This window comes from Mytilus trossulus, chromosome 12, assembly GCF_036588685.1.
Source record: "Mytilus trossulus isolate FHL-02 chromosome 12, PNRI_Mtr1.1.1.hap1, whole genome shotgun sequence".
Taxonomy (NCBI): Eukaryota; Metazoa; Mollusca; class Bivalvia; order Mytilida; family Mytilidae; genus Mytilus; species Mytilus trossulus.
Window position 1 is genome coordinate 27,810,511 of NC_086384.1, and position 26,898 is coordinate 27,837,408.

Here is a 26,898-nt window from a genome sequence, read left to right on the forward strand (position 1 = left end):
TCATGTTGACTTATTTGTAAATCTTACTTTGCTGAACATTATTGCTGTTTATAGTTTATCTCTATCTATAATAATATTCAAAATAATAAGCCAAAACAGCAAAATTTCCTTAAAATTACCAATTCAGGGGCAGCAATTTAACAACTGGTTGTCCGATTCATCTATAAATTTCACGGCAGGTAGATCTTGACCTGCTCTAAATGCTTTGTTTTTTTAGTTATAAGCCAAAAACTGCATTTTACCCCTATGTTCTATTTTTAGCCATGGCGGCCATCTTGATTGGTTGGCCGGGTAACCGGACACATTTTTAAAACTAGATACCCCAATGATGATTGTGGCCAAGTTTGGTTAAATTTGGCCGAGTAGTTTCAGAGGAGAAGATTTTTGTAAAAGTTGTGGTTGCAGATGTGGAACATTAGCAGTGTAAATGATGGGCAGAGATTTTCACTCATTCAATAACTATTTGTCTGTCTTTCACCAACAATGTGTAAACTATTGCCTACTGCCCATGTACTAACCTGATGCGACGAAACTGCGGTCTCTGTTTTGGAGAAGGTATACAAACTGTCTACAAGACTTCCAAGGACAGACACGACTATTTCAGTTGTTTTTAGAGTTTCGGTAATATTGACATTGATGAGGCCCTTTTTTTGGCATGAAAGAAAATCTTAAAACTTTTATTATGATCAGAACTATCTATTTAAAACCACTCCATCATAATAATTATTCAAGTTTGCCACTAGTTAAGATGTAAATTTAGTCAGGTTTGATCCCGTAAAAGGTCAAAATTATGTAGAAATTTCAAATCATGTTCCTTGACAATTTACCAGAAGATATGATGCTGTTATATGGATCTCTTCGATTGGAATGTTGAATTGTAACTATTTTCGAAGTATTGAGTGCATTTTAGTTTTAATGAATTTCATGAATGATTGTATGCAAAATATGCCTTCATGACAGTAGGATGCAGGTAAAAATAATATTTATCATTTATTGATGAGGTTGAATGTCAGCTGGCAAGGTAACATCTGTAATTGTAACAGAATGGGTGTTGATCTTGTGTAATAGAACAAATATTTGAAAAACGCCAAATTCCAGAATAAATAGATTTCTTATTCATTTTGTTTTAACATTTTTCGAGATAATTCATTGATAATTGCTATAAGAAAATGTATGTATCTAGAATTTAACCTAAATTGTTAGGAATTTCTTCCAATTTCTTGAAAGAATGGAAGAAAAAAATAAAAACAAAATTTGATCTTTGACCTCATTTTATGCAAAACTGTTAACACATTTCTTTTTGACGACATCGATATTTCAATAGTACTCATTTTTCTGAATCCAATGATATATATAAAGTAGCCATATAGTATGTTTGTTGATTAAATCTAAACAATATTGGGTCTGGTCACCATGCTATAAGTACTTGATTATATCAGCAGTGTCAACTGCTTACTAACAAGTGGTCAGATGCTATTGGCAGAATTCACACCAAAATGTTTACCCTGAGATCTACCCTTTACTGAAAAGCTACAGAATCTACGGCAGAACAAATATAAAGACGAAAGTTTCAAAAACATGATGCAGAAAGACTGTTGTTTATTGTAAATCATGGATATAGTTGTATTTATATATAGTACGTGTGTATTCTTTAAAATTGTCAACTGTTTCTTAGTTGTAGTGAAGATTATATCTGGATTTCTGGAATAATCTGTTGTACTCTGAAAAAAAGAAGAAAATACACATCAATATTTATAAGTTTTAAATGTATGTAAAAAGCATTATTTTGGGGATTAAGATGTAAAGGAGTAGGAGCAATACGGCCCAATTTAAGTTATCACACATATCAATAAATTTGTCCAAACTAGACTAAGTTACAATGTATTCAGAAAATAAAAACAAATTTCACATTGAAGTAAGTTACCATGACAACAAACCATGAATAAATTTGCATTTTTTAAAAAATTTTTTTGGAATTTCCATGATTTTCATCAAATTTGTATGTTCAAGTTTGGAAAAGTACCCAAGAAACAACTTTTCATCTGGTGAGATTATGTCTTGACCAATTGCACAATCTTACCCCATGTCAGATTTCCTCTAAAAAGCTTATTTTTTTTAGATATATTAAAGCCAAAAACTGCATTTGACCATTATGTTCTATTTTTAGCCATGGCGGCCATATTTGTTAATGGATCAAAACTTCGGATAAAATTTATAAACAAGATACCCTAAGGAATATTTAATTAAAGTTTAAAAGTAATTGGCCAAGAACTTTCAGAGAAGAAGATTTTTTTTCAAATGTTATCGAACTTGATGAACAAATTGATGTGTAAAATTGTCTTTAAAGGGCAATAACTCCTTAAGGGGTCAATTGACAATTATGGTCATATAAACTTTTTTGTAGATCTTACTTTGCTGAACATCTTACCTCTACAAAAAATGGACTACCAGTCATGATCATATCTATATTTCTTTGTCCTAAGTCCATAATGATTGATGCTGAAAAAAAATTACAATAGGTAAGACACAATAATTTGATAGATCTCTTATTTTTGACGTAGGTATCAAAATTGGCTGCAAATTTTTAACCACTGACACAGCTGTTCACCAGTTCCCTTATTAGGACTTCCAAATACAGATACTACAGTAACTCTTTGGGTTTCTCACAGGGGTCGAAATTATCGCTGGTCTGGTGGTCTGGGACCAGTAGAAATTGAGTCGGACCAGTATATTTTGTCACATGATGGTCAGTCGGACCAGTAGAAATTTGTCGATAAAATCCCTGTTTGAATCGCAATTTCATTTTTATTACCAAAAAATTTACCTGAGAAATCAATAACACAGTGCTGGAGGTATTGATTTAGTTTTTATTAATATCGAGGTTGAGCATCCTTCACAACAACACAAATGTGGAAATTTTTGGAATGAGTCAAATCGACGGACAAAAAAATAAAAAAATAAGTGACATTCAAATAGATGATCTGAATAAAATTTATGAAATTGTCGAAAAGAAACGTATATATCAAAAATCATAGGTAAAAAAACGCGAATGGTTTAATTATATAGTTGGGATTGTATTATGTATATCATGTTAACAATTTATTAAGCGATAATTTCGACCCCTGTGAGAAACCCAAAGAGTTACTGTAGTATCTGTTTTGACAATTTATAAATAAGTAAAAATAATTTCGACCCCTGTGAGAAACCCAAAGAGTTACTGTAGTATCTGTTTTGTAACGTGATCTTCAAATTTTAAGTTAAATTTAGTACATGCAAATGAACAACCAGAAGCACTAAAACACTTCAAGAATAAAGGAGAGGAAACAAAGGAAGGGGAAATCATGAAAATAAACGTATAAACATCTCTCATTTTTATTAGTGTTTGTCAAATGAACTTCATTTGTGCAGGACCAGTAGATTTGGAGCCGGATCAGTAGATTTTCAGTCCACTGGTCCGGCTGACCAGTATTCCAAAAATCTTAAATTCAACCCCTGGTTTCTCGTCATTCTTGTAATTCACAAGTCAAACCTAGCTCCTATAGTCTGTTTTCGAGCCTAAGACTTTTGTCGCAGAAAGCTCGACAGGGATAGTGTTTCGGCGGCTGTGTTAGCTAACTTCTTAAAAGCTTTATTGTGAAAGAGCTGGATTCTTTATACTTTGTATGTTATGAAGTTTCCGTCAGTCACATGTCCAATGTCCTTGGCCTCATTTTCATGGTTCAGTGACTGCTTGAAAAAAAAGTTAAGATTTTTTGTAATGTTAAAAACTCTCTTATTATAAGTTATATGATAACTATATTTGGTATGTGCCTACCTTGATAGGTCCTCATGCCTGTGAGACAGTTTTCACTTGACCTCACACATTTAAGGGGCACTCATGAGGCTACGAGAGATATAAAAAATCAAAAGTATGATTTTTTTTTTGTTCAATCATTAATTAAAAAATGAATATTTGAGTCATATCGATGAATATGAATTTGGCAGGTAGTGCCCCTTTAACACCTTATATAATTGCAATCAATCTATGCATTTAATATAGCTGACATATTGCTTATAGTATTGAAGAAACAATTTGGTGACCTTCTGCTGTTGTTGTTTTCTATGGTCGGGTCTCTTTGACCCATTCCCCATTTCCATTCTCAATTTTAAGCTTAACCATTAAAACATAACATTGCTTAATGAACCACCAAAGTGAGGTCAAGGTCAGATGATACCAGTCACTCAGACATATACAGCTTACAATCCTTCCATACAACTTGTATAGTTGACTTATTGCTTAAAGTTTATGATAAACAGACATAAACACAAAATCTTAACATTAAGCAATGAACCGCTAAAATGAGGTCAAGGTCAAATAAAACCTGTGAAACTGCATGTAAATAATAAAATATTTCTATACACAAAATGTAGTTGAACCTTTGCATAAAGTATTAGAAAAAAGAGCAAAACTCAAAAACTAAACTTTCACATGCTAAATATAGTTACCCTGTCACTCATAAATAATAAAAGAGATATTGACATTAAAAAAATCTTTTCTTTTTTTCAATTAGTCCCTGAACCATGTAAATGAGGTCAAGGACAATGGGCATGAGACAGACGGAAACTTCATAACATAAGGCATCTATATACAAAGAAGGAAGCATCAAGGTTTTCTACCTTTAAATATATAAAGTTTTTTTAAGAAGTTAGTTAACGCCACTGCCGCTGAATCACTATCCCTATGTCAAGCTTTCTGCAACTTGTATGGAAGGCATGACAAAAACTAGTGTTTTACAAGGCTCTGTTATTCATTTTATATATCAATAATTTACCAATGAACATTGAAAATTTATCAATAGGTTTATGCAATTGAAAACTAGTGTTTGCAAAATTGTATGAAAGTAAATGCCAAAAAATGTAAATCAATGATTATTGATTCAAAACAGGCTTTATTCACTTGGGAACAGTATTTGTTTTTAGACATATCAATATTGCAGATGAACAAATAGAGAATGTAGATTATAAAAACTTCTTGGGTTTATTTTCATATTGACAAAAACCTAAATTGGAATGAGCAAATAGATAAAATCAATTGGAATCAACTTTTTACAGAAGATAACCTCTGCATATACCTATACTTTATTCTAATATGTATATTCTATGGCAAGCCGCTTAACTATTTATTTGAAATTCAAGATATCTCCTATTATATATAAGATATCTCCTATAATATATAAGATATCTCCTTTAATATATAAGATATCTTATATAATTTCATTTTTATAAGATATCTCATATATTATATAAGATATCTTTAAAGTTATATGAGATATCTTTAATGTTATATAAGATATCTTTAATGTAATATAAGATATCTCATAAAGTTTATATAATATCTAATTAACATACTATATAGTAAAAAATCATTTCAGTAGATCACCGAAAGGGGAAGTGGTGTAGAACACAATATTATTTTATTTAGGGGGTTCACTATACACGCAAATTTTTATTAGTCTTCACTTCAAGGTTAATCGAGCAAATTTTATTTAATAAGGCTTTTTACAGTTTTTTTACTTTACTACGGGCTCATAAGGATCTTAAATCTGATTTTATTGCTGTGTCCACAATAGACACAACAATATTATTCTACGTATTTCACCTGTATCGGTTTGGACAATTCCATGGACTATTCCATACACACACAATTATGCTTAAGGGGTTTTCATATGTCATGTCAAGATGATATAGGCTATTTACCGTTGTTTGCCACAAAAAAAATCTGGTAAAGTCACTTTTCTGAAAAACCAATATAAATATAGTTAACATATTTATATATTTAATCTAACTGTGTTCAGACCCGAATATTTAAATGCAACACACACCTAAAATTCGTTTTGGTCTATTCCATGACATTTGCGCGGGTAATATTCATCAGAGACTTTAATTTTAATGGACGTTCATTTGGAAAATTTTACTATCTATTTTATGTGAACAATTGTCATATGTTTTTGTTTTTCATACATTTAAAGGATCAACGTTATTTAAATTCCGTATATCTTCATTTGACATCAGGTTTGTACGCATTTAGTCTCTTCTCTAGTCTATAATCAAAACTGAAGGCCGCGAAGGGACACATGTCATGATGACACGGTGCTGCACAATCCCACACATTTCACATTATGTAATAAAATTCTACTGTTTGCGATAAAAATATTCACTGTTTAGGGGTGTTGAAATTAGGTCTTACATAGTTGATGCGTATCCGATCCGTGATTTGTATATATTTCAATGGTGCTCTCGGTAAGGCCAAAAAATATATGTTTGATTATGGGTACCTGACCGATCCTATTTTGAGCACCCACCCTAAGCCATTTTATTGCCGTCGTAAGAAATAATCCAATCATTATAAATAGGGGAACTCTCGCCCCATGGACAACTCGGACCACACAATTCAAAATCATGGCACAAAAAATAAAATGGACAAAATAAAAAAAAAGAAAATACCGACCTACCTACCTACCCTACATATTTTGATGATGTAACCTTAAACAGACATGTTAGTTTTCTCGTTTGAATTGTTTTACATTGTCTTATCAGGGCCTTTTATAGCTGACTGCGGTATGAAACATCAACCCACACTAAACTGAATGTAATTGTAACATGTACAACAATCAAACATCAACCCACACTAAACTGAATGTAATTGTAACATGTACAACAATCAAACATCAACCCACACTAAACTGAATGTAATTGTAACATGCACAACAATCAAACATCAACCCACACTAAACTGAATGTAATTGAAAGACATCTAGAGGTTGATATCAGAGGTGGATTTAGGGGGGGGGGGGGGTGTGGGCCCCTGCTTTTTGAGAAAAAATTTGGTTGCTTATATAGGGAATCACTGAATCGTGACTGGAGCGAGCCCCCTCTTAGGTCAGTCAGTGGGCTCCCACTTTAGAAAATTTCTGGATTCACCACTGGATATACAGTATCGAACAGAAGATAAAAAAACGGAACAATATGGTGAATTTTAGAGATTAATATTATTTCATGTACATGCATTTGAAATATTTAAGATATATTGTTTCCCTTTTTTTTGTTCTAGGTTCCACGGTGACCTAGCTTCCATTTTCGAAAACTGTGATTTAAATGCTAGTCTATTAGAGGGATATTTCCTTTTCATTGGTTGTAGTAGATATGGAATCTTATTTTACCTTGAAGTCAGATTTGAAAATGACTTTGGGAATGAAGATATCGTAAAGACTGAATGTCAGTTTTAGTCTTATATATCTATAATACTAAAATTACGAGGTCCAATTTGTCAGCCGTCATCGCGTAAAAACGACGAATCAAAGAATTCGACTTTATATACAACTAATATAGTACAAAGGTGTAGATTAAAAATTACACCACTCTAGGCCCTTTTGTTTTCCACGTAATTAATATTGCCAATAATTAAGAAGTTCCGGATGGAGTCCGATACCGATACCAAAAATTAATAGTATAATCACCTGTTACCGATTACCTTATTTGTACGTTCCGCGTCTGACAGGTGCACCACCAAACGGTGTATTCAGGATTAATATGCTATATACACGGGTCGTATCCACAGGGTTGAAACTACTAAATTGTCAAATTTTAATCAGTTTAGACTTTCTAAGATACATTGTAACAATACAAATACTAAAATCTGGACTAAAAATAAGGCGTATAGGTACAGTTTTCAATTTGTTAGCCGGCATGACATAAAACAGTGAATCAAAGAATTCAATTTTATTTACAACTAATACATGTATGTATATACATTTGTACATGTATGACAATGCTGTTGATTAAAAAAATACTCCATTCCAGGAACTTTTGTTTTTCAAATAATTAATATTACCAATAATTTATAAGTTCCAGTTCGACGGTTTCAATCAGAAAGATTTGAAAGCAGAGAAAACTGTTTATCGTTTAATCGGCATAACTTTATCAGATAAAAATACTAATACTAAAATAAGGCTTGCGCATAGTTATATATGTTAACTCAGTCATGGACCTGCGATACCACGTGTCTGTTCTAGTGTACTTTATAATTTTAGTCTTGCATGTACATAATTATGTGTACATATATCACTGATTCAGTGGCAATGGTAAATAGACACTGACAAGTCTTGGATAATATTTTATAGTTTTGAATGTTTTGTCTGTTGACTAAAATTAGGTGGAGGTTTGTGTGTTCTTATTTCCAACAGAGGTAAACTCAACACATATCAATATGTGCATGAAGCAAATTGATAGTTGCTAGATACGGAATGATTGTACCACAAGAAAGTTTAAACCTGTGTGTATATACTTAAAATATGATAAAAAAAATCTTGTCTTTTTCAGGACTTCTGAATCCAACCATGAAGTATGGAATATTTTTGAGATGTGGTTTTGGTCGATGGATGTTAATGAAGGACCTGTAGTACAAAGTATATCACTGAATTTAGCTCTTTGTCTAAGTGTATTTATTGAATACTTTGCTTTGAGCTCAGTTCATTGTTATGCAAATCATTCTTTGTGAAATAAAGATTTGACAGAAAACTCTCATGTACAAGGATTTGTCAAAGTAGTATCACCTCTATTTACAATGTAAGTATTAGGGAGATAAAAGCATTCTATATTGATTTGAACCAAATATATTATAAAAAAAAAAGAACAAATTTACCCGAGAATGCTACTACCACTACTACCAATATGATGCTAGGTTGTTTTAATACATCTGTACTAGCTGCCTACTGATGACTCGGTTCTGAGTGTAAATGGTCCTTCAACTATGCAGGGAAAAATTATAAGGCATATCTAGGCTTATCAATTTCTAAAACAATATTTCATCGTACATGTTTGAAATTTTTAAACAACCACAGAAATTTTTGAAGTTGAAATGCATGTATGTATCCTGTCGTCGTCTTCCCAAGACGGATGGTTTCCAGATAATAACTTCAGTATAAGTAAAAAGGAAGCCTTAAAATTATAACATACTGTGGATTCATTTATTTTCGTGGGTACCAATTTTCGTGGATTAAAGAAAGTTTGCATTTTTGTGGATATTTAATTTCGTGGTTTTGCCGAAGTCTGCATACAAGCCTATAGAAAATTTGTTAATCCTTGAACATTTAATTTCGTGGTAAGACTCTAGCCATAAAAGCCACGAAAATTGGTATCCAAAGAATAATAATGCATCCACAGTAATATTTATAATCATAAAAGGAAGCCTGGGATTGTTTTGGGGGGTTATATATATAGTCCCTAAGGTTTAGGAATTAGGGTTCCAAAGGTGACCAAAACAAGCATTAATCTAGTGTCCGTACAAAAAGTTGTGTATAAGTATTTCAATTGATCTGAAATTGTACCATAATATTGAATACCATAAGTAGAAGGTTGAGGTCTATTTTGTGGGTTATGGGTCAAACAGTCTAGGAATTAAGGGCCAAAAACAAACATTTTTGTAGATTCCAGACAATAAATTTGAGTTATTTCTTTGTCCAGAATGGTGGCTGAATTACCTAAAACCAATGCTTTATGAAATCTTCTTTAAAAATTGGAGTTTAGATTTCTCTGTCCATAATAGTAGTTGAATCAACTTAAAATAATGCTATACATGTATATACACTATACAATGCAAAATTCACTTTACTACCAACTGATAAATTTAAGCAGTCTTTAATAACCATTCAGTGATTACAAGCACTTTGATGATCATTCTAGGGTTATGCCCTTTCACAAATGGAAAAATTTCTCAAGTTTGTCTCAACTAAATTTAGTGAAATGTGTATATAATGCTTATTACCTCTAAACTCAGTTTAAGTTCAATTTTTGGCAGCTTCACTTTATGTACCTTTTTAACGTTATATGCTAGCGGGGGCATCATCACCATGACTGTATGACATTTATATTTTAATACTTAATGTTTTATTAAAATGAGTAGTTGAATAATTATTGTTGCAAACTCCATTAGAAATTTGATTTGAGATCTTTTTTATACCACCACAAAAATTGAAAACTTTTTGGTTGTACATTTGTATCACGTTGGCGTTATCGTCTTCATCCAAAGACATTTGGTTTTAGCACTCTAACTTATGTAAAAGTCAATAGAAATATATGAAATTTAGACACAAGGTTTATGACCATGAAAGGACGGCTGGGATTGATTTTGGGTATTTTGGTCTCAACAGTTTAGGAAAAAGGGCCCAAATTTAGCATTGTTCTTGGTTTTTGCTCTATAACTCAAGTATTAGTAAACAGAAATCTATGATATTTTAACATAAGGTCTATGGCCACACAAGGAGGGTTGGAATAGATTTTGGTAGTTTTAGTCCCAACAGGGTAGGATTTAGGAACCAAAAACAGGTCCCAAATAAGCATTTTTCTTGGTTTTTTTAACAATACCTTTAGCATAAGTTAATAGAAATCTATAAAGGTTTATGACCACAAAAGGAAGGTTTGGATTATTTTTGGGAGTTTTGGTCCCAAGGAATAAGGGGCCAAAATTAAACTTTGTTTGCTTTCATAAAAAAAATGAATTATTGTGCGTCTTTGATATGCCAAATCTAACGTGTTAAGATTCTTAATTTTTGGTCCTGTTTTTAAATTGATCTACATTAAGCTCCAAAGGGTCCAAATTTAAAATCAGCTTGATTTTAACAAAAATTAAATTTTTGGGGTTCTTTGATATGGTGAGTCTTAACATGTACTTAGATTTTTGATTATGGGCCCAGTTTTCAAGTCGGTCCGATCAAAAATTGAATTCTTCAGGTTCTATGATATTCTGAATTTAACCATGTATTTAGATTTTGGATATTGGACCAAAATAGGTAAATGTCCAATTAAAATTTTTAAGTTGAAGTTCTTTATAGACCACATTCAATCTGTGTCAGAAACCTATGTTGTGTCAACTATTTAACCACAATCCAAATTCAGAGCTGTATCTAGCTTGAATGTTGTGTCCATACTAGCCCCAACAGTTCAGGTTTCCACCTCTGCAGTCGTATAAAGCAGCACCCTGCGGAGTATCTGTTCCATTCATTTGTTTTTTCTTAATTTGTGTGAATTAACATTGTTTATACAGTAAATGCTAATTACAACACTTGCATACCACAAAAAAAACTGTATTGGTACATGTATCACTTATATTTGTATCCATATAACAAAACAAAAAATGAAAAGGAATAATTTTGCAATACCTTTTGAGTACTAAATAGCTTTTTAGGTATTTAGACATATTTTAAGACTTATTAAGTAGATGTTGATGATATCTGCTTGACATGCTTCAAATTCGATCAGATTACTTTTGGAGCAGTTATGAGTCTTTGAAGCATGCTCACAAAGGTTCTTTTGGTGAAATCATTTTTATTTTGGTCAAAATTTTTCTTTGCTTCGACCAGCTTTTGAGGAGATATAAAGAATAGATATAAATCAGCACAGAGGTTTACTTCCGATCTTATTTAGCCCCAATAATCATGTCAGACTTAAGCCATTGTCATTACTTAAAACCAATAAATGTATTCTAATCTGAGGAAGAAATTCAACATTTTTATTTTTTTTTTTTACTAATGATACTGACGATCCACCGCAAAGTAATGTTAATATTATAGAACCATACCAATAGTAAGCAAATACATATAAAAAAAAATGAGGTATGATTGCCAATGAGACAATTCTCCACAAGAGACCGAATCGACACAGAAATTAACAATTCCCAGCTATCAAATGTATTCAAAACCAAAGATGTAGAACATGTTCTATCATAATCATTTGGTAACTAATGTAATTACTGTCTCCCCATGTCTGTATTGAACATAAAAAAATATCAAATAAATAACACTCCTAATGCTCAGATTGGTTGTCACCGTGCAACACAGTTAATAACACCATATAGGAAAAACATAGAACTTTATTGTCATAAGACACTGTCAAACATCCAAACACACTATCCACACTCATCTGTGTCCACACTTGTATACTTTATAAAATATCTTCTAAATAAAATTGAGAATGGAAAGTTTATAAGATATCTTATATAGTTTATAAGATATCTTATATAGTTTATAAGATAAGATATCTTATATAGTTTATAAGATATCTTATTTAGTTTATAAGATATCTTATTTAGTTTATAAGATATCTCATATAGTTATAAAATATTTTATATAGTTTATGAGATAACTTATAAAGACAATTATATAAGATATCTGATAAATTATATGAGATATCTAATAAACTATACAAGGTATCTTATAAAGAATATAAGACATATTATAAACAATATAAGATATATTATAAACAATATAAGATATATCTTATAAACAATATAAGATATCTTATAAACAATATACGTTTTCTTATAAGCATTTAGGAGATATCATATAAACTTTATAAGATATTGTATAAATTTTATGAGATATCTTATACACTAAATAAAATATCTCCTATTATATATAAGATATCTTATATACTTTCATTTTTATGAGATATCTACGGAAGCCTGGAGCTGCCTTGTGTAATTGTTTATAACTAAACCATATTTGATAATCATTGCGATAATGTTTTGTATATTGCAAAATGACGTCTTATTTATCGCAATAATTCGCTGTATCTAACACCAAGGCACTTTATTTAGCGCAATGATTTGTTAAATTTAACACTAAGAAGACTTAATTATCGCAATATTTGCTATATATATACAACAAGTCGCCTTATTTATGGCAATATTTCGTTATATCTAACAACAAGACGTCTTTGTTATTGCGATGATTTTATTGTGTAAAAACGGTACCACTTAATTAACGCGATTTACGATTTTTTTTCGCTTTAAATTTCGGAAGTTAAAGCTAAGTCATCATAATTATGGCGATAGCACATTTCAATTTACATATGTAGCGTGAGCAGCCATTCAACGGCCATTTTCGTTATGATCAACACCCGATCAACCAGACCATTTTAATAATTTCTTCATTTGACTAGAGAAGACTAAGTGGACTTTCATACAAAGGAAGCTACCCTCATTCTGAACAATGCTTTTGGTAAGTAAATATTTCATGGTATCAACATAATAGCTACTGTTTGTTCTTTTTATACCACCAACTTGAAACGTGGGGGTATATAGAAATCGTTGCCCCCACCCGTCTTTCCGTCCGTTATGGTAGCCATGAAGGAGGTACCTTTTATCTGCGAGACTCATCCTTGTCCATTGAACAAAACTTAATAAAAATTTCACAAATTCTTTATAATATAATGCCTCTGTGCACCTTTTATTTCATATATTGATTGAAATTTATATTTTTTGGGTTTGCCATAGCAAAACAAGGACTTTTCCATCCCTTGCCAAAGGGTATTCATTTCTTATTCGCAACTGCAAGATCAACCTTAACCACTGAACAAAACTGACGGACAGACGACAATTATATACCATAATACATTTGTAGGTCCGTCAAAGTTTCGACAGGCGTATAAAAAAACAGTTCAACTACTTTTACAAGCCGAAAAGGAAAATAGAAACGTGACGCCAGTAAACAAGACTTATTTTAATCTGAACATGCAAATTGAATATTATGTTATGTATTTTACATTAGACACATTCACAGAACAACACCATCTATTATGAGAGTCCCAGAAACTATAATAGTTGACAGTTTTCCTACTAATTCCACGTGTTTCCGAGTCATAGTAAACTCGAAATAGCCTACAATGCATTGCAGTTCATTGAGTCGATTGGTCAGTATTTTAAGGCCACAACAGCCTTCCGTTTTTGGAAGTTACTACATTTTTACTATGCAATATATTCTCACGTCAGAAAATCTAGAGTTCCCGACCTGTTTATAACAGGCATATATGGTTAACCATATCAAATCATATACAATTTTAATTGTGTCATCAAATAATCATTTTGAGTAGTGCTTTCTGATCCCAAGGGAAAAAGGGTAAATAAATTGTTTGGTTCCGATTCAGCCTGAAAAGAAGAAAGGAAAATAATCAACTCTAGTTTTTGTCGAGCCTGCAACTTTTGTTGCAGAAAGCTCGACATAGGGATAGTGATCCGGCGGCGGTGTTAGCTCACTTCTTCAAAGGTTTATATTTTAGAAGGTTAAAGACCTGGATGCTTCATACTTTTTATATAGATGCCTCATGTTATGAAGTTTCCGTCAGTCACATGTCCAATGTCCTTGACCTCATTTTCATGGTTCAGTGAACACTTGAAAAAAAAGTTCAGAATTTTTGTAATGTTGAATTCTCTCTTATTATAAGTAATAGGATAACTATATTTGGTATGTGCGTACCTTGCAAGGTCCTCATGCCCGTCAGACAGTTTTCACTTGACCTCGACCTCATTTCATGGATCAGTAAACACAGTTAAGTTTTGGTGGTCAAGTCCATATCTCAGATACTATAAGCAATAGGGCTAGTATAGTTGGTGTATAGAAGGACTGTAAGGTGTGCATGTCCAACTGGCAGGTGTCACCTGACCTTGACCTCATTTTCATGGTTCAGTGGTTATAGTTAAGTTTTTTGTGTTTTGGTCTGTTTTTCTCATACTTTATGCAATAGGTCTACTATATTTGTTGTATGGAATGATTGTAAGGTGTACATGTCTAGCGGGTAGATGTCATCTGACCTTGACCTCATTTTCATGGTTCAGTGGTCAAAGTTAATTTTTTAAGGTTTGGTCTTTTTATCTAATATTATATGCCAAATGTCAACTATATTTGGTGTACTGAAATGAATTATGATCTGAATGTCAGTCCCGCAGGTTTTATTTGACAATAACCTCAATTTAACGGTTCATTGCACAGTGTTAAGTTTTTGTGTTTTGGTCTATTTTTCTTTACCTTTAAGTAATAGGTCAACTATATTTGTTGTATGGAAGCATTGTTAGCTGTACATGTCTGCCTGACATGGTTCATTGGTCTTTGTTTAGCTATCTTGGTTAATGTTAAGTTTATGTGACAGTTGTAATAAAGCTTTATTCTTAGGACTATCAACATAATATCAATGATTAGTAAAGAAGGCGAGACATTTCAGTGTGTGCACTCTTGTTACACCTTGCATGCATATCAAAATGAGCAAAAATACAGTTTCTTTACATTTGAACTACTAAGAGCATGACTTATTTGAAATAGGTTTGTATTGATTATGACTTTCCGTGGTTTTATTTTAAAATGTTTTTAATTAATACTTTTATGTAAAAAAAACTACCACAGAGGAAGTTAGAAATAAGCAAAAATAAAAAGGGGCGGATGTTAGTCTGGTCAACAAGGTAACTGTGATTTAAAAACGGTTGAAATTACAATCCAAATTTTCCACACAAACCTCTCTTTAATCAACATTAACATCGTGATAGAATTTCAATATGATCTGTTTGGTAGAACAAAATCAACCTTAAGTCGTTTGCATATTTCAACATTAATCTCAAAATTAGACCTATAAATTGGCATTGAAAAAAAAACAGTTTTTAGAAAGCTTGTACGAGTTCGCTAGCAACCCTTTGCGGGTTTTTAATTTGATAGGTGACTTTTTGTTAAATATTTATTTGTTTTGAGATTGTTACACAAGTATGACTGATATACCCATTTTATTGCTATGTGACCCATTATAAAATTGAGAATGGAAATGGGGAATGTGTCAAAGAGACAACAACCCGACCAAATAAAAAAACAACAGCAGAAGGTCACCAACAGGTCTTCAATTTAGCGAGAAATTCCCGAACCCGGAGGCGTCCTTCAGCTTCCTATTATGTCTGTTTTGTTCATACATGTACATCGTTTTATATAGAATGGAATTTGATACGACTGTCATACAAGTGAGAAGTTTGGTGCTATAGAACCAGGTTCAATCCTACATTTTCTTCATTTGAAAATGCCTGTACCAAGTCAGGAATATGACAGTCGTTGTCCATCCGTTTGGTGTGTTTTGTCATTTGATTTTGCCATTTGATAAGGGACTTTCCGTCTTGAATTTTCATCGGAGTTCAGTATTTTAGTTCCATTTGATAGGATAACGTCATTAATTTTCATGGCATCAATTGACAATTGATGTTATGATAATGTACACACAAGCGCAAACGATGCATGGCAGATTTAAAATTTATGATTTGAGTTTTCTCTCAGTTTCATAAGAATGAAGATAACAATATGTATTTTAAGCTCCACGGCATCAATTGGTGATTTGAAGATTGCAAATACCCATTACTGGCTCTGCCAACGCCAGTAAAGTTAATTTGCGACCATCCAATTACGAAATGCTGCCGTCGCAGCTTAAAATATAATACAGTTATCTACTGATAAATATCTTTGCATACATTCATTTTGATCCAATCTTTAAGGCTATCTGAACATCTTCCCCAAGTTTACTATACATCAAATAAGACCATTTCAGTGGAACAAATGCAATAAAATAACAGTCTAAAGTTCTAAGTTGTACACTTTTATGTTTCAGATGGTACTTGCTCTTCTCCTGTTCTGCAAGGCCAGTGCTATTCCATATCCAGACATAGATGCCTCATTAGACGAACTAGTTGTATACTATACAAGTTTTTCATTTACAACAAAAGAAGTACTCGGGTTTTTACTAAACATACATCATATAATGCTGAGCGAAAGATCATTTTATAGAATTAAAAAACGTTTGAGATTGCAAAAAAGAGGAGTTGAAAGTGCTATATCTGATATTGTTACAAAAATTCTACAGTTAAGAAATGCAGGATATACCAATATAGGTTATCGATCTTTATGGAATGTACTTCGCTGCCTAGGCGTAAGAGCTTCACAACACACGGTTAGGCTAGTTTTGAAAGCTATTGACGGAGAAGGCGTTTTAAGGAGACAAAGACATAGGCTTACAAGAAGACGATACACTAGTAACGGACCGAGCTTTTGCATCCACGTCGATGGATATGATAAGTTAAAGCCGTTTGGAATATCTGTTCATGGTGGAATCGACGGTTTTTCAAGAAAGATACTTTGGCTGAAGGCTACAAGTTCAAATAAAAATCCCCGTATAGTTGCAGGACATTTTCTTGAGTATTTGAAGACAAGCAAGAGGGTTCCAAGGGTAGTACGCATGGATGCAGGAACTGAAAATGTTATAATTGAACGTATTCAAATAGCTTTGAGATCATTTCATGCTGATAGCATGGCAGGACATAGAAGTGTTTCAATAGGAAGATCAACTGCCAACCAAAAGATCGAAATGCTATGGAGTTTTCTGATGCGAAATTTCACAACATTTTGGAGGAATTTGTTTTAAGATATGGTAGATGAAGGTATACTAAACAATGCCGACCCTGTGCATCTTGAATGCATACGGTTTTGTTTCCTACCACTTATTCAGAGACATTTAGACATGTTTCTACAATCATGGAACTCGCACAGAATGAGATCTCAAAGAAATGTTGAATGTCCACATGGTATACCTGACGTTATGTACTACCAACCTTTTATTTACGATAAATATGACTGCTCTTATGAATTGCCGTGTGACATAGTTGTATTGGATTACTTAACTGATATATACGCGGATGCTGTTCTACCTAGAGGCACTAAAGAAGAATTTAGACAATTAATAAATACTCTCACGTTTTTAGATATCGAAGAATTCGATGTCATTGAAACTCCAACACAGGCCAAAGAATTGTTCAACTTATTATCAGGCGTAATATCACAACATTTGTTAAATCGATAAAAAAATTACAGATTTAACATTTATTATTCATGATAAGTATCTGTTATGTCACCATGTTGTCGAATATATGGACCCGAATATATATTCGCGCATGAGCTATTTGATCTGTTGATGCAAAGAACAACATTGAAGTGCATAATGTGTACATACTAATTTTCTTGTTTTTCGTTGATTATGCTTCCATTTTGTCAGAATCGATATAAATATTGAATGAAAATGTTCTGTTGTATTCAGTATTATAAAAATAGTTAAGAATAAATGCCTACTGTTTCTTTTAACAAGTCTTTCCTATGCCCGAGTCATCATTAATTTGATAACAGTCCGACACATTTAAATATGCCATACTGGTCTATTCCTTCATGATGTAGCTGAGTATCATTCAGTCATTTTTCATATCTGTTACAATAACCAAACACTTTTCCATAAAATTTAACGTGTCATACATAATCAAAATATTAAGAACAATCAAATCTTTTTTGGTGTCAACTCAATCAATCCATTTCATTCTTAATGAACTGGACAGAGTGTAGCTAAACTAAAGAGAAACACAATATACGATGTATCATGTCTGTCGTTCACGTCACTGAGTATAAAAGGGGGCATGGTTTCACATACACCACGATATTTGGAAGGTATCTAACGTCACAGTACCCGAATCGCACCGAGTACCAAAATTGCACCTACTAGTATTCAACAAAAATACTGAGGAAATCTTACTTGTTTTCATTGAGTCTAAACCCTGGGTATTTTTCGGGGTATATGTATGATTTGATACAATACACGTCATTCTACATTGCTGAACATATTTAAATATACAAAAACAGTAAAAATCAACAGATTTGTTTTTAACCGACCCTCATTGTCAATTAAAGATGCAAGTTATGATATAAGACAGACTTAATTGTATATATGTTTTATCCTTTTATTTCATGATCGATGAGATCAATGCGTTCAACGTAACATAGTCATCAAACTTGACTTATTCAGTGAGATGCAAATATCTGTATAGCTGCTTTTCATTCGTCTTTAGAAGATAATGTAAACAGGTAAATGCATGAAAAGTCGAGAAGAAGAGAAACACGTTTGTTTCTCATTACAATGCCGATTGGTTACTAAAGTATTGAAAAACACATCTTTCGAACGTAACAAAAATTAAGAAACCTTTATAGCATCAATTTAAGATATAATGATCATTTATTTCTGATTTGAGTGGGTTTTCATTTTTCTATAGTACGATTTATCTCTGGTTAATTCAACGTCTTTGAATCTATATTGTTTTATGTATGTTGGTATAGATTAGTGCAAGACCAATTATTCAAATGTTTCCTCAACATCGGAATGGTGAATATTCGTGTCAATTCTTTTACATCACTGCACAATAAAACAATACTTTGGTTATATGTAGTCTAAAAAATCTTAAGATTTTGTCATTATCCACTTTCGATTCCAATGTATCTAGGGCATGTTATTGTAGTTACACAATAGATAAAAGTTGGTGTAGAAATAACCTGGCTAATGAAATTCATAGAGTCATATTACTAGTACCTAATGTTGCTTTATTGTTACATATATTTGTCTGTTTAAGCCGTTTTAACTATTTATGTTTTTTTTCAACCTGCACATTACGTCTGCAAGCAGCCATCTATAGACTTATTAAAGAAAACATGTCAAGTTTTACTAGGGAAACAATTGTGGACACAGTTCAGAGTGGGTAGATTGTTTGAAGGTTTGCCTGTGTTTTCTGAGAAAAAAGTTCTCTCCTTTATTCAGCATTAAACTGTCCTATGTTCAACGGTAGCAAAGTGACACTCTACCTCTGGCCTTTGTTAGTCTTGTAAGATTTTTAATTTTAGTTTCTTGTGTATAATTCGGAGTTTAGTATGACGTCCATTATCACTGTACTGGTATACATATTTTTAAGGGGCCAGCTGAAGGACGCCTACGGGTGTGGGAGTTTCTCGCTACATTGAAGACCAATTGGTGGCCTTCGGCTGTTGTCTGCTCTATAGTCGGGTTGTTAACGTTTTGACACATTCCCCATTTCCTTTCTCAATTTTACCTGTACCAAACACTACAATTATTAGTGTGTTTTTGTTTCTAATAGTAAGTTTTATTGTTAAAGACTTCACGTAGGAGACGCTAATTGCATGCATTACCAAATGATTCTTATAAAATAACCGAAATTAAATGCCAGTTAAAACCAGAGAGGAGAGTAATATAATACATTAGGTGCTTTTCAGAATGATTTGGTTTAAATTTACGAGATGGTATCTGATAGTATCTGAGAACCTACATGCATGAACTATTTTTGGGAGAAATTGTATTTGCTTATACAGGAAATGAACAAATTATGACCGGAGCGGGTCCCCACTTAGGCATTCAATTGGCCCCCATTCATAAAAATTTCTGGATCTGCCACTGAGTTTGTCAAATTTTTGTTTCACAAAAAATACATTTGCATAATAATGGACTAAGCTTAAAGCAACGCAATTTACTAATAGTTTTACAGAAAGAACTCATGATCAATACAGTGATATAATGAGTACTGAAAATACACGACATTCATGTACATTAATTCTTCCTATTTATACCACAACTATGATTTAGGTAGCACTTCACAGTTCGATGTGTAGTTTCGCATTTTGATCACTTTTTCAAATATAAGAGCTAGTGTTCAATAAAATTCTTTTTTGGATAGCTGATGATTAAGATGATTAAAATAGCCTTCATAGTGAGCATCAAGAGTATATAATGTATGAAATGTGGCCTGTTTTCTGTATGACAGTCTGTCTTTGCATATCCAGACCAGGCAATGGTTTGTCAATTATTGTAATATATTTTTACAACTTTTTGTTGCACGAACTTTGTGATTAATTTTGCGTCAAAAATGGATCGAGAGACACCCATTTTTTATTTGATCATTGGGTAGATTATTGTCAACAGTTTCTGAAAAGGTATCACTCAAAGGCATTGAACTTCTAGTTTGATTCAAATTTTTGGGGAATATGTGACATTTTCACCCTTCTTTTTGCAAAATGTTACGTAAATAAATGCAAAATGTTCCCATGGATACACAAAACAGGAATTATATTTCTCTCTTTTAACTTTTGAAAATCAAATCTATGAAAGATACATTTGAACATGTATAACACAAACAGTTATGTTAATGTATTTGAAAAATATGAATAGAGGATGATGAAACATTTTGTGGTTCAATTTTAATTAATGTTTTTCTAACTGTACAGTGCTATCTTGACATAAATGTAAAACTACGTGCATCAGAAGTCCAGCAAAAGACATGCACTTATCATATTATATGTTCGTACTATGGACAAACATTCGATTCAAAGCAAGTAATTGTTCAATAGGAAAAATACTGGTCAGTCCAATCGTACTAGTTAATGGGACTTGGTATGGTGACCTGTGTCCTTCTGCAATAAAACCTTTCGGAGTATCAAGTTAAAATAAAGATCAGTGTTGCTTAATTTCAAAGCGGGTTTAAATCACATTACATCATGTTCCATGATTGTGTTCGCTGCCATATTGTATAGACTTGATTGTAAATAATAAACATATGAAAAGCAATAACTTTCCTTTGCATACCTTTAAAACTCAATCCTTGTCACTAAATAATTGAAAACATGCATTTACTATTACGTTTACCCTCCTCTTTTCCCCTTATACGATTTCAAAGTTGTAACAATTGATTGTTTTGGTTCCCCTTGAGAGTTTGACTGTATTTTTGGCAATCACACCACATGTTCTACTTGTTTTTGTTATACGTAGACATTATCTAACAACCATATACATCATATACGGAATGCATCTTGCAACCCAAGAAACCAAATACAGAGTGAGACTGTGCCTAACAACCACATACACCCCATACAGACCGTATATAACAACACAGACACCATATACAGACTTCATCTAATAACCAAAAACACCATATACAGACTGTAACTAACAAACAGTGACACCTTATACAGACTGTATCTAACAAAAATAGACACCATATAAAAACAACTTCTATTTTGTTATACGTTGATAGTATCTAACAACCACAGACACCATATAAAGACTACATATAACAACCACAGACACCTTATATATACAGACTTTATCTTACAACCACAGACACCATATAAAGACTACATCTAACTACCACGGATACCATAAAAAGACTACATTTAACAACCAAAGACACCTTATAAAGACTACATTTAACAACCAAAGACACCTTATAAAGACTACATCTAACTACCACAGACACCATATAAAGACTATATCTAACAACCACAGACACCATATAAAGACTACATTTAACTACCACAGATACCATATAAAGACTACATCTACCTACCACAGATACCATATAAAGACTACATCTCCCTACCACAGATACCATATAAAGACTACATCTACCTACCACAGACACCTTATAAAGACTACATCTAACTACCACGGATACCATATAAAGACTACATTTAACAACCACAGACACCATATAAAGACTACATTTAACTACCACAGATACCATATAAAGACTACATCTACGTACCACAGATACCATATAAAGACTACATTTAATAACCACAGACACCATATATACACAGACTTTTAACTACCATAGACACCATATAAAGACTTTATCTCACTACCACATACACCATATATATACAGACTACATCTGCCTACCACAGATGCCTTATAAAGACTACATTTAACTACCACAGATGCCTTATAAAGACTACATTTAACAACCACAGACACCATTTATACACAGACTTCTAACTACCACAGACACCATATATAGACTAAATATAACAACAACATATACCATAATATGTCTACAATTAACAACCACATTTGGATGGAGAGTTGTCTCATTGGCACTCACACCACATCTTCCTATATCTACATACACCATGTATATATAGACTTTATCTACATACCACAGACACCATATCTATACAGACTTTATCTAACTACCACAGACACCATTTATAGACTACATCTAAAAACTATAGATGTATACCATGTAAAAACTACATCTAACAACCACAGACATCATATAAAAACTAAATCTAACAAAAGACATCATATCTATACAGACTTTATCTAAATACCACAGACACAATATAAAAACTAAATCTAACAATCACAGACACCATATATAGGCTACATCTAACAACAACAGATACCATGTAAAGACAAATCTAACAACCACAGACGTCATATATATACAGACTTTAACTAACTGTCACACCAGCATTATATATACGAAGACTACATCTTACAACCACAGACAACAGGCATATATAGACTACATCTAACAACCACAGACAACATCTTATAACCACAGACACCATATATACAGGCTGCATTTAACAGTCAGACACCATACATACAGACTGCATAAATGTGTTAGTAGAATACCCTGGTGGTTTAGGGAAACATGTACTTCAAGCGCCCCCATAGACTTTTATCTTGTTATTGAGCGAAGGGTTTACAAAAATATTCTCCTCTGAAACTAATAAACCAAATTTACCCAAACTAGGTCACAATCATCATTAGGGTAACTAGTTTAAAAAATGTGTCCGATGACCCGGCCAAACAACCAAGATGGCCGCCATGGATAAAAGTAGAACATAGGAGTAAAATGTTTATTTTGGCTTATATCTCTGAAACCAGAGTGTTAAATTGTTTATCAGGTGAAGATCTTTCTGCTCTTTATAGTCAATTTTTATCAATTTTCATATTTTTTTGTAAATTTTTACAAAATACCTTCCACTGTAATTACTGGGCCAAGTTCATTATAGATAGAGATAATTGTAGCACACAAATGTTCAGTAAAGTAAGATCTACAAACACATAAACATCACCAAACCAACAATTTTGTCATGCATTTATCTGTGTCCATTGTTTAATATGCACATAGAACAAGGTGAGCGACACAGGCTCTTGAGAGCCTCTAGTTTATAGTTAGTTTGGATGGCAGATGCTCATAACAAACATGGTGTCGTTTAGTCTAAATTACATTAATAAATTTATGAATGCGGATATACTAGAATGTGAGTAGTGTTTTTAAATGGTTTTTTTATGGATAAATAATTACATTAGATGTATGTTTCATTATAATACGTTATTCTGATTGGCTAATTGCACATCACATGTTATTCCGTAAGCAGTTGCATGAGACAATAACATTTCATTCATGATGACACGAGGTCCCACAATAAAGTGCACAGGTGAATTTAAAAATTTAACTTCATGAAAATCGTGTTTTTATAATCCTAGCTAAAAAATGTAATTATAAGTATGGAATGCTTCTTTTTGTAACTTTATAGCGTTGTAAAAGCGTTGACCGTGCGTACATTTTTAGAATGAAGCGCTTCCGCGCTTCATAAAAAATGTACTTCGGTCAACGCTTTTACACCCCAATAAATTTACAAAAAGAAGCATTCAATTCTTAAATATAAGACTACACGGAAACAACCAGTTGAGGTATTCTAGGGAAGGGATTATGACTGATGGTGTTTAACTCTACTTTCAACACTATTGTGCTATTTCGTGATAGTCGGTTTAAATATATAGATGAATTCGGAGGATGGGAAAGGGAAGAGGGCGTTATTATTCATTTTAATATGTCGCAAATTATGTCTATTTTTCAGCTCTTACAAGGTAACCATATATGAAATCTCCTATCTCCCAACCTAACAAGCGAATAAATTTAAAATGGTTTTCCTCTTTATTAACAAAAGTGTAATTTGATTGACTGCTTTTTGCAAAATTTAACCCCCAGTGAAAAATATGTCATGCTTGTTCAGGAAAACAAGACTTTAAAAGTTAGATTTATAATTTAAAAACAAGGAGATGTGATATATTTCTAATTTAAATATGATGGATTCAAACAATAAAAGGAAACTTTCAAAATGGTTAAACCCGATACAGTAAAGTCGTCTATAAAAGGCTTGACATGAAAATTTACACACGCAATTGGCCAAATTAAACATAAAAAACAGTTACAAAATATTAACTGTGGGTCGAGACAGGAACCACCGACAACCACTAAACTACAGGTTCCTGACTTGTGCCAATACATACAGATACAAGATACAAGGGATTTATAAAAAAAAAAGAGAGAGGGAGAAAAATAATCAATCTAAGAAACGTCTGGTATACGTTGTATACTTGCATATAGATCCATGATATACAATAAAAGATTTTATTCAAAGTATTGAAGTACTGAACATCGGATGATCGCAAATTCTTGTGGTTGGTCAAAAGCACATGTCATAGAAGACCATATCTCTATACCTGAAATTGAGGTTAATGTACACAGGAGTTGATAGATAGTCTGAAGTGTGGGAATATATATTAAAATCAAAATCTTGCGATAACTAAGGCGTCTTGTTAGTATGGCGATATATAAGGTGTCTAGAGCAAATCATTGCGATAACTAAGACGTCTTGTTGTTAGATATAGCGAAATATTGCGATAAATAAGGCGTCTTGTTATTTATAGCTAATAATAACGATAAATAAGGCTTCTTCGTTTTAATTATAGCAATGCATTGCTCTAAATATGATGCCTTGTTGTTAGATATAGCGAAACTATTGCGATAAATAAGTCGTCTTATTACATAAAGCAAATTCTTGCGATAATTAAGTCTTCTTACTGTTAAATATAAAAAATCATTGCGCTAAATAAAGTGCCTTGTTGTTAAATATAGCGAAATATTGCGATAAATAAGTCGTCGTATTGCAATATACAAAATATTATCGCGATGATTATCATATATGGTTTAGTTATAAACAATAATACAAGGCAGCTCCAGGCTTCCGTAGATATCTTATATTATCTAAGATATCTCCTGAAATTTATAAGATATCTTATATATACTTTATAAGATATCTTCTAAAGTTTATAAGATATCTTATAAAGTATATGAGATATCTTCTAAACAATTTTTATATAAGATATCTTATAGGATATCATATTTGGTTTATAATATATTTCATATAGTTTATAAGATATCTTATATAGTATATGAGATATCTTATGAAGACAATTATATAAGATATCTGATAAATTATATGAGATATCTTATAAACTATATATAAGATATCTTATAAACTATATATAAGATATCTTATAAACTATATATAAGATATCTTATAAACTATATGAGATATCTTATAAACTATATAAGATATCTTATAAACTATATAAGATATCTTATAAAGTTTATCAGATATCTTGAAGTAAAAATAAATAGCAAAACGGCTAGCCATAATATCCTGCCATTGTTTGATTATTGTTGCAACATATGGGGTAGTTGTTAACTTGTTATGAAAATGGAATAAATAAACTTCTTAAGTAATCAAAGAAATCTGCTTGGATTAAAGTAGAAGCTGGCATAATGACATCATCCAGTTTATAATTGTTTAACAGTTTAAACTGGTTAAATGTGGAAAAAACGACTTCAATATCAAAAGGCAATACTTATATCAATTATATTTAAATCATCAAAAAAAAAAATGGTTTCTAACTATTTACAAGAACATTTTCATTATAGTTACAGGTAATCAAAATTATGTTAAGTTCAACTGATGAAAAACTATTAAATGTACTTTATAAATATGTTATTATTACTTTGAGAATTCTAAGGAAGATTATCATCTTGAAATAAAGATTATTTATTCATTTATTTATCTATTCAAGTAATTCTCCTGTTTCCTGTTTTATATCACTAATACAATCTGATAAACTGATTATCACATCTATATAGAAATATATCAACTGCTGAGCACACAATAGGAATCTCTAAGCTCACCCCACAAATATATCAACTGCTGAGCACACAATAGGAATCTCTAAGCTCACCCCACAAATAGATTGATATTGTCCTCTCAGCTGACATTTTACAATATCAATCTGCAGACAACCTCACTGTGTCTTAACCACACCGGCAAAATTTGTTCGGACTCGAAGTTATCTAACATCCGGCACAATGACCCGAACATTAATAGACAGAAGAAAGCTAGGTTTCTCCTTATTTTCCTATTCATTTTATGATATCGAAGAATTTTAAACAGATATATCATGTTAAGGAGGGGTATTTGCGAAAAATACCAGTCGAGAGAATGTTATATTTCACGAGCCGTAAGGGGGGGGGGGGGGGGGGTGCCAATGAATGTTTAAAGG

The 26,898-nt window shown here is 32.2% G+C and overlaps 1 protein-coding gene across 1 annotated transcript in view; it reads right to left on the reverse strand.

Moving 5' to 3' along the window:
• Window positions 1-1,167: 1,167 nt before the first annotated feature.
• Window positions 1,168-26,898, reverse strand: part of LOC134692335 (uncharacterized) — a 65,381-nt gene continuing 39,650 nt past the window's right edge. The window contains exons 7-8 of the mRNA XM_063552789.1: window positions 2,429-2,499; window positions 1,168-1,721 (exon numbers count right to left, since the gene is read on the reverse strand). Of these exons, the coding sequence (XP_063408859.1) occupies window positions 1,467-1,721; window positions 2,429-2,499 (326 nt within the window). The 3' untranslated portion in view covers window positions 1,168-1,466. The remainder of the gene's footprint in view (window positions 1,722-2,428; window positions 2,500-26,898) is intronic.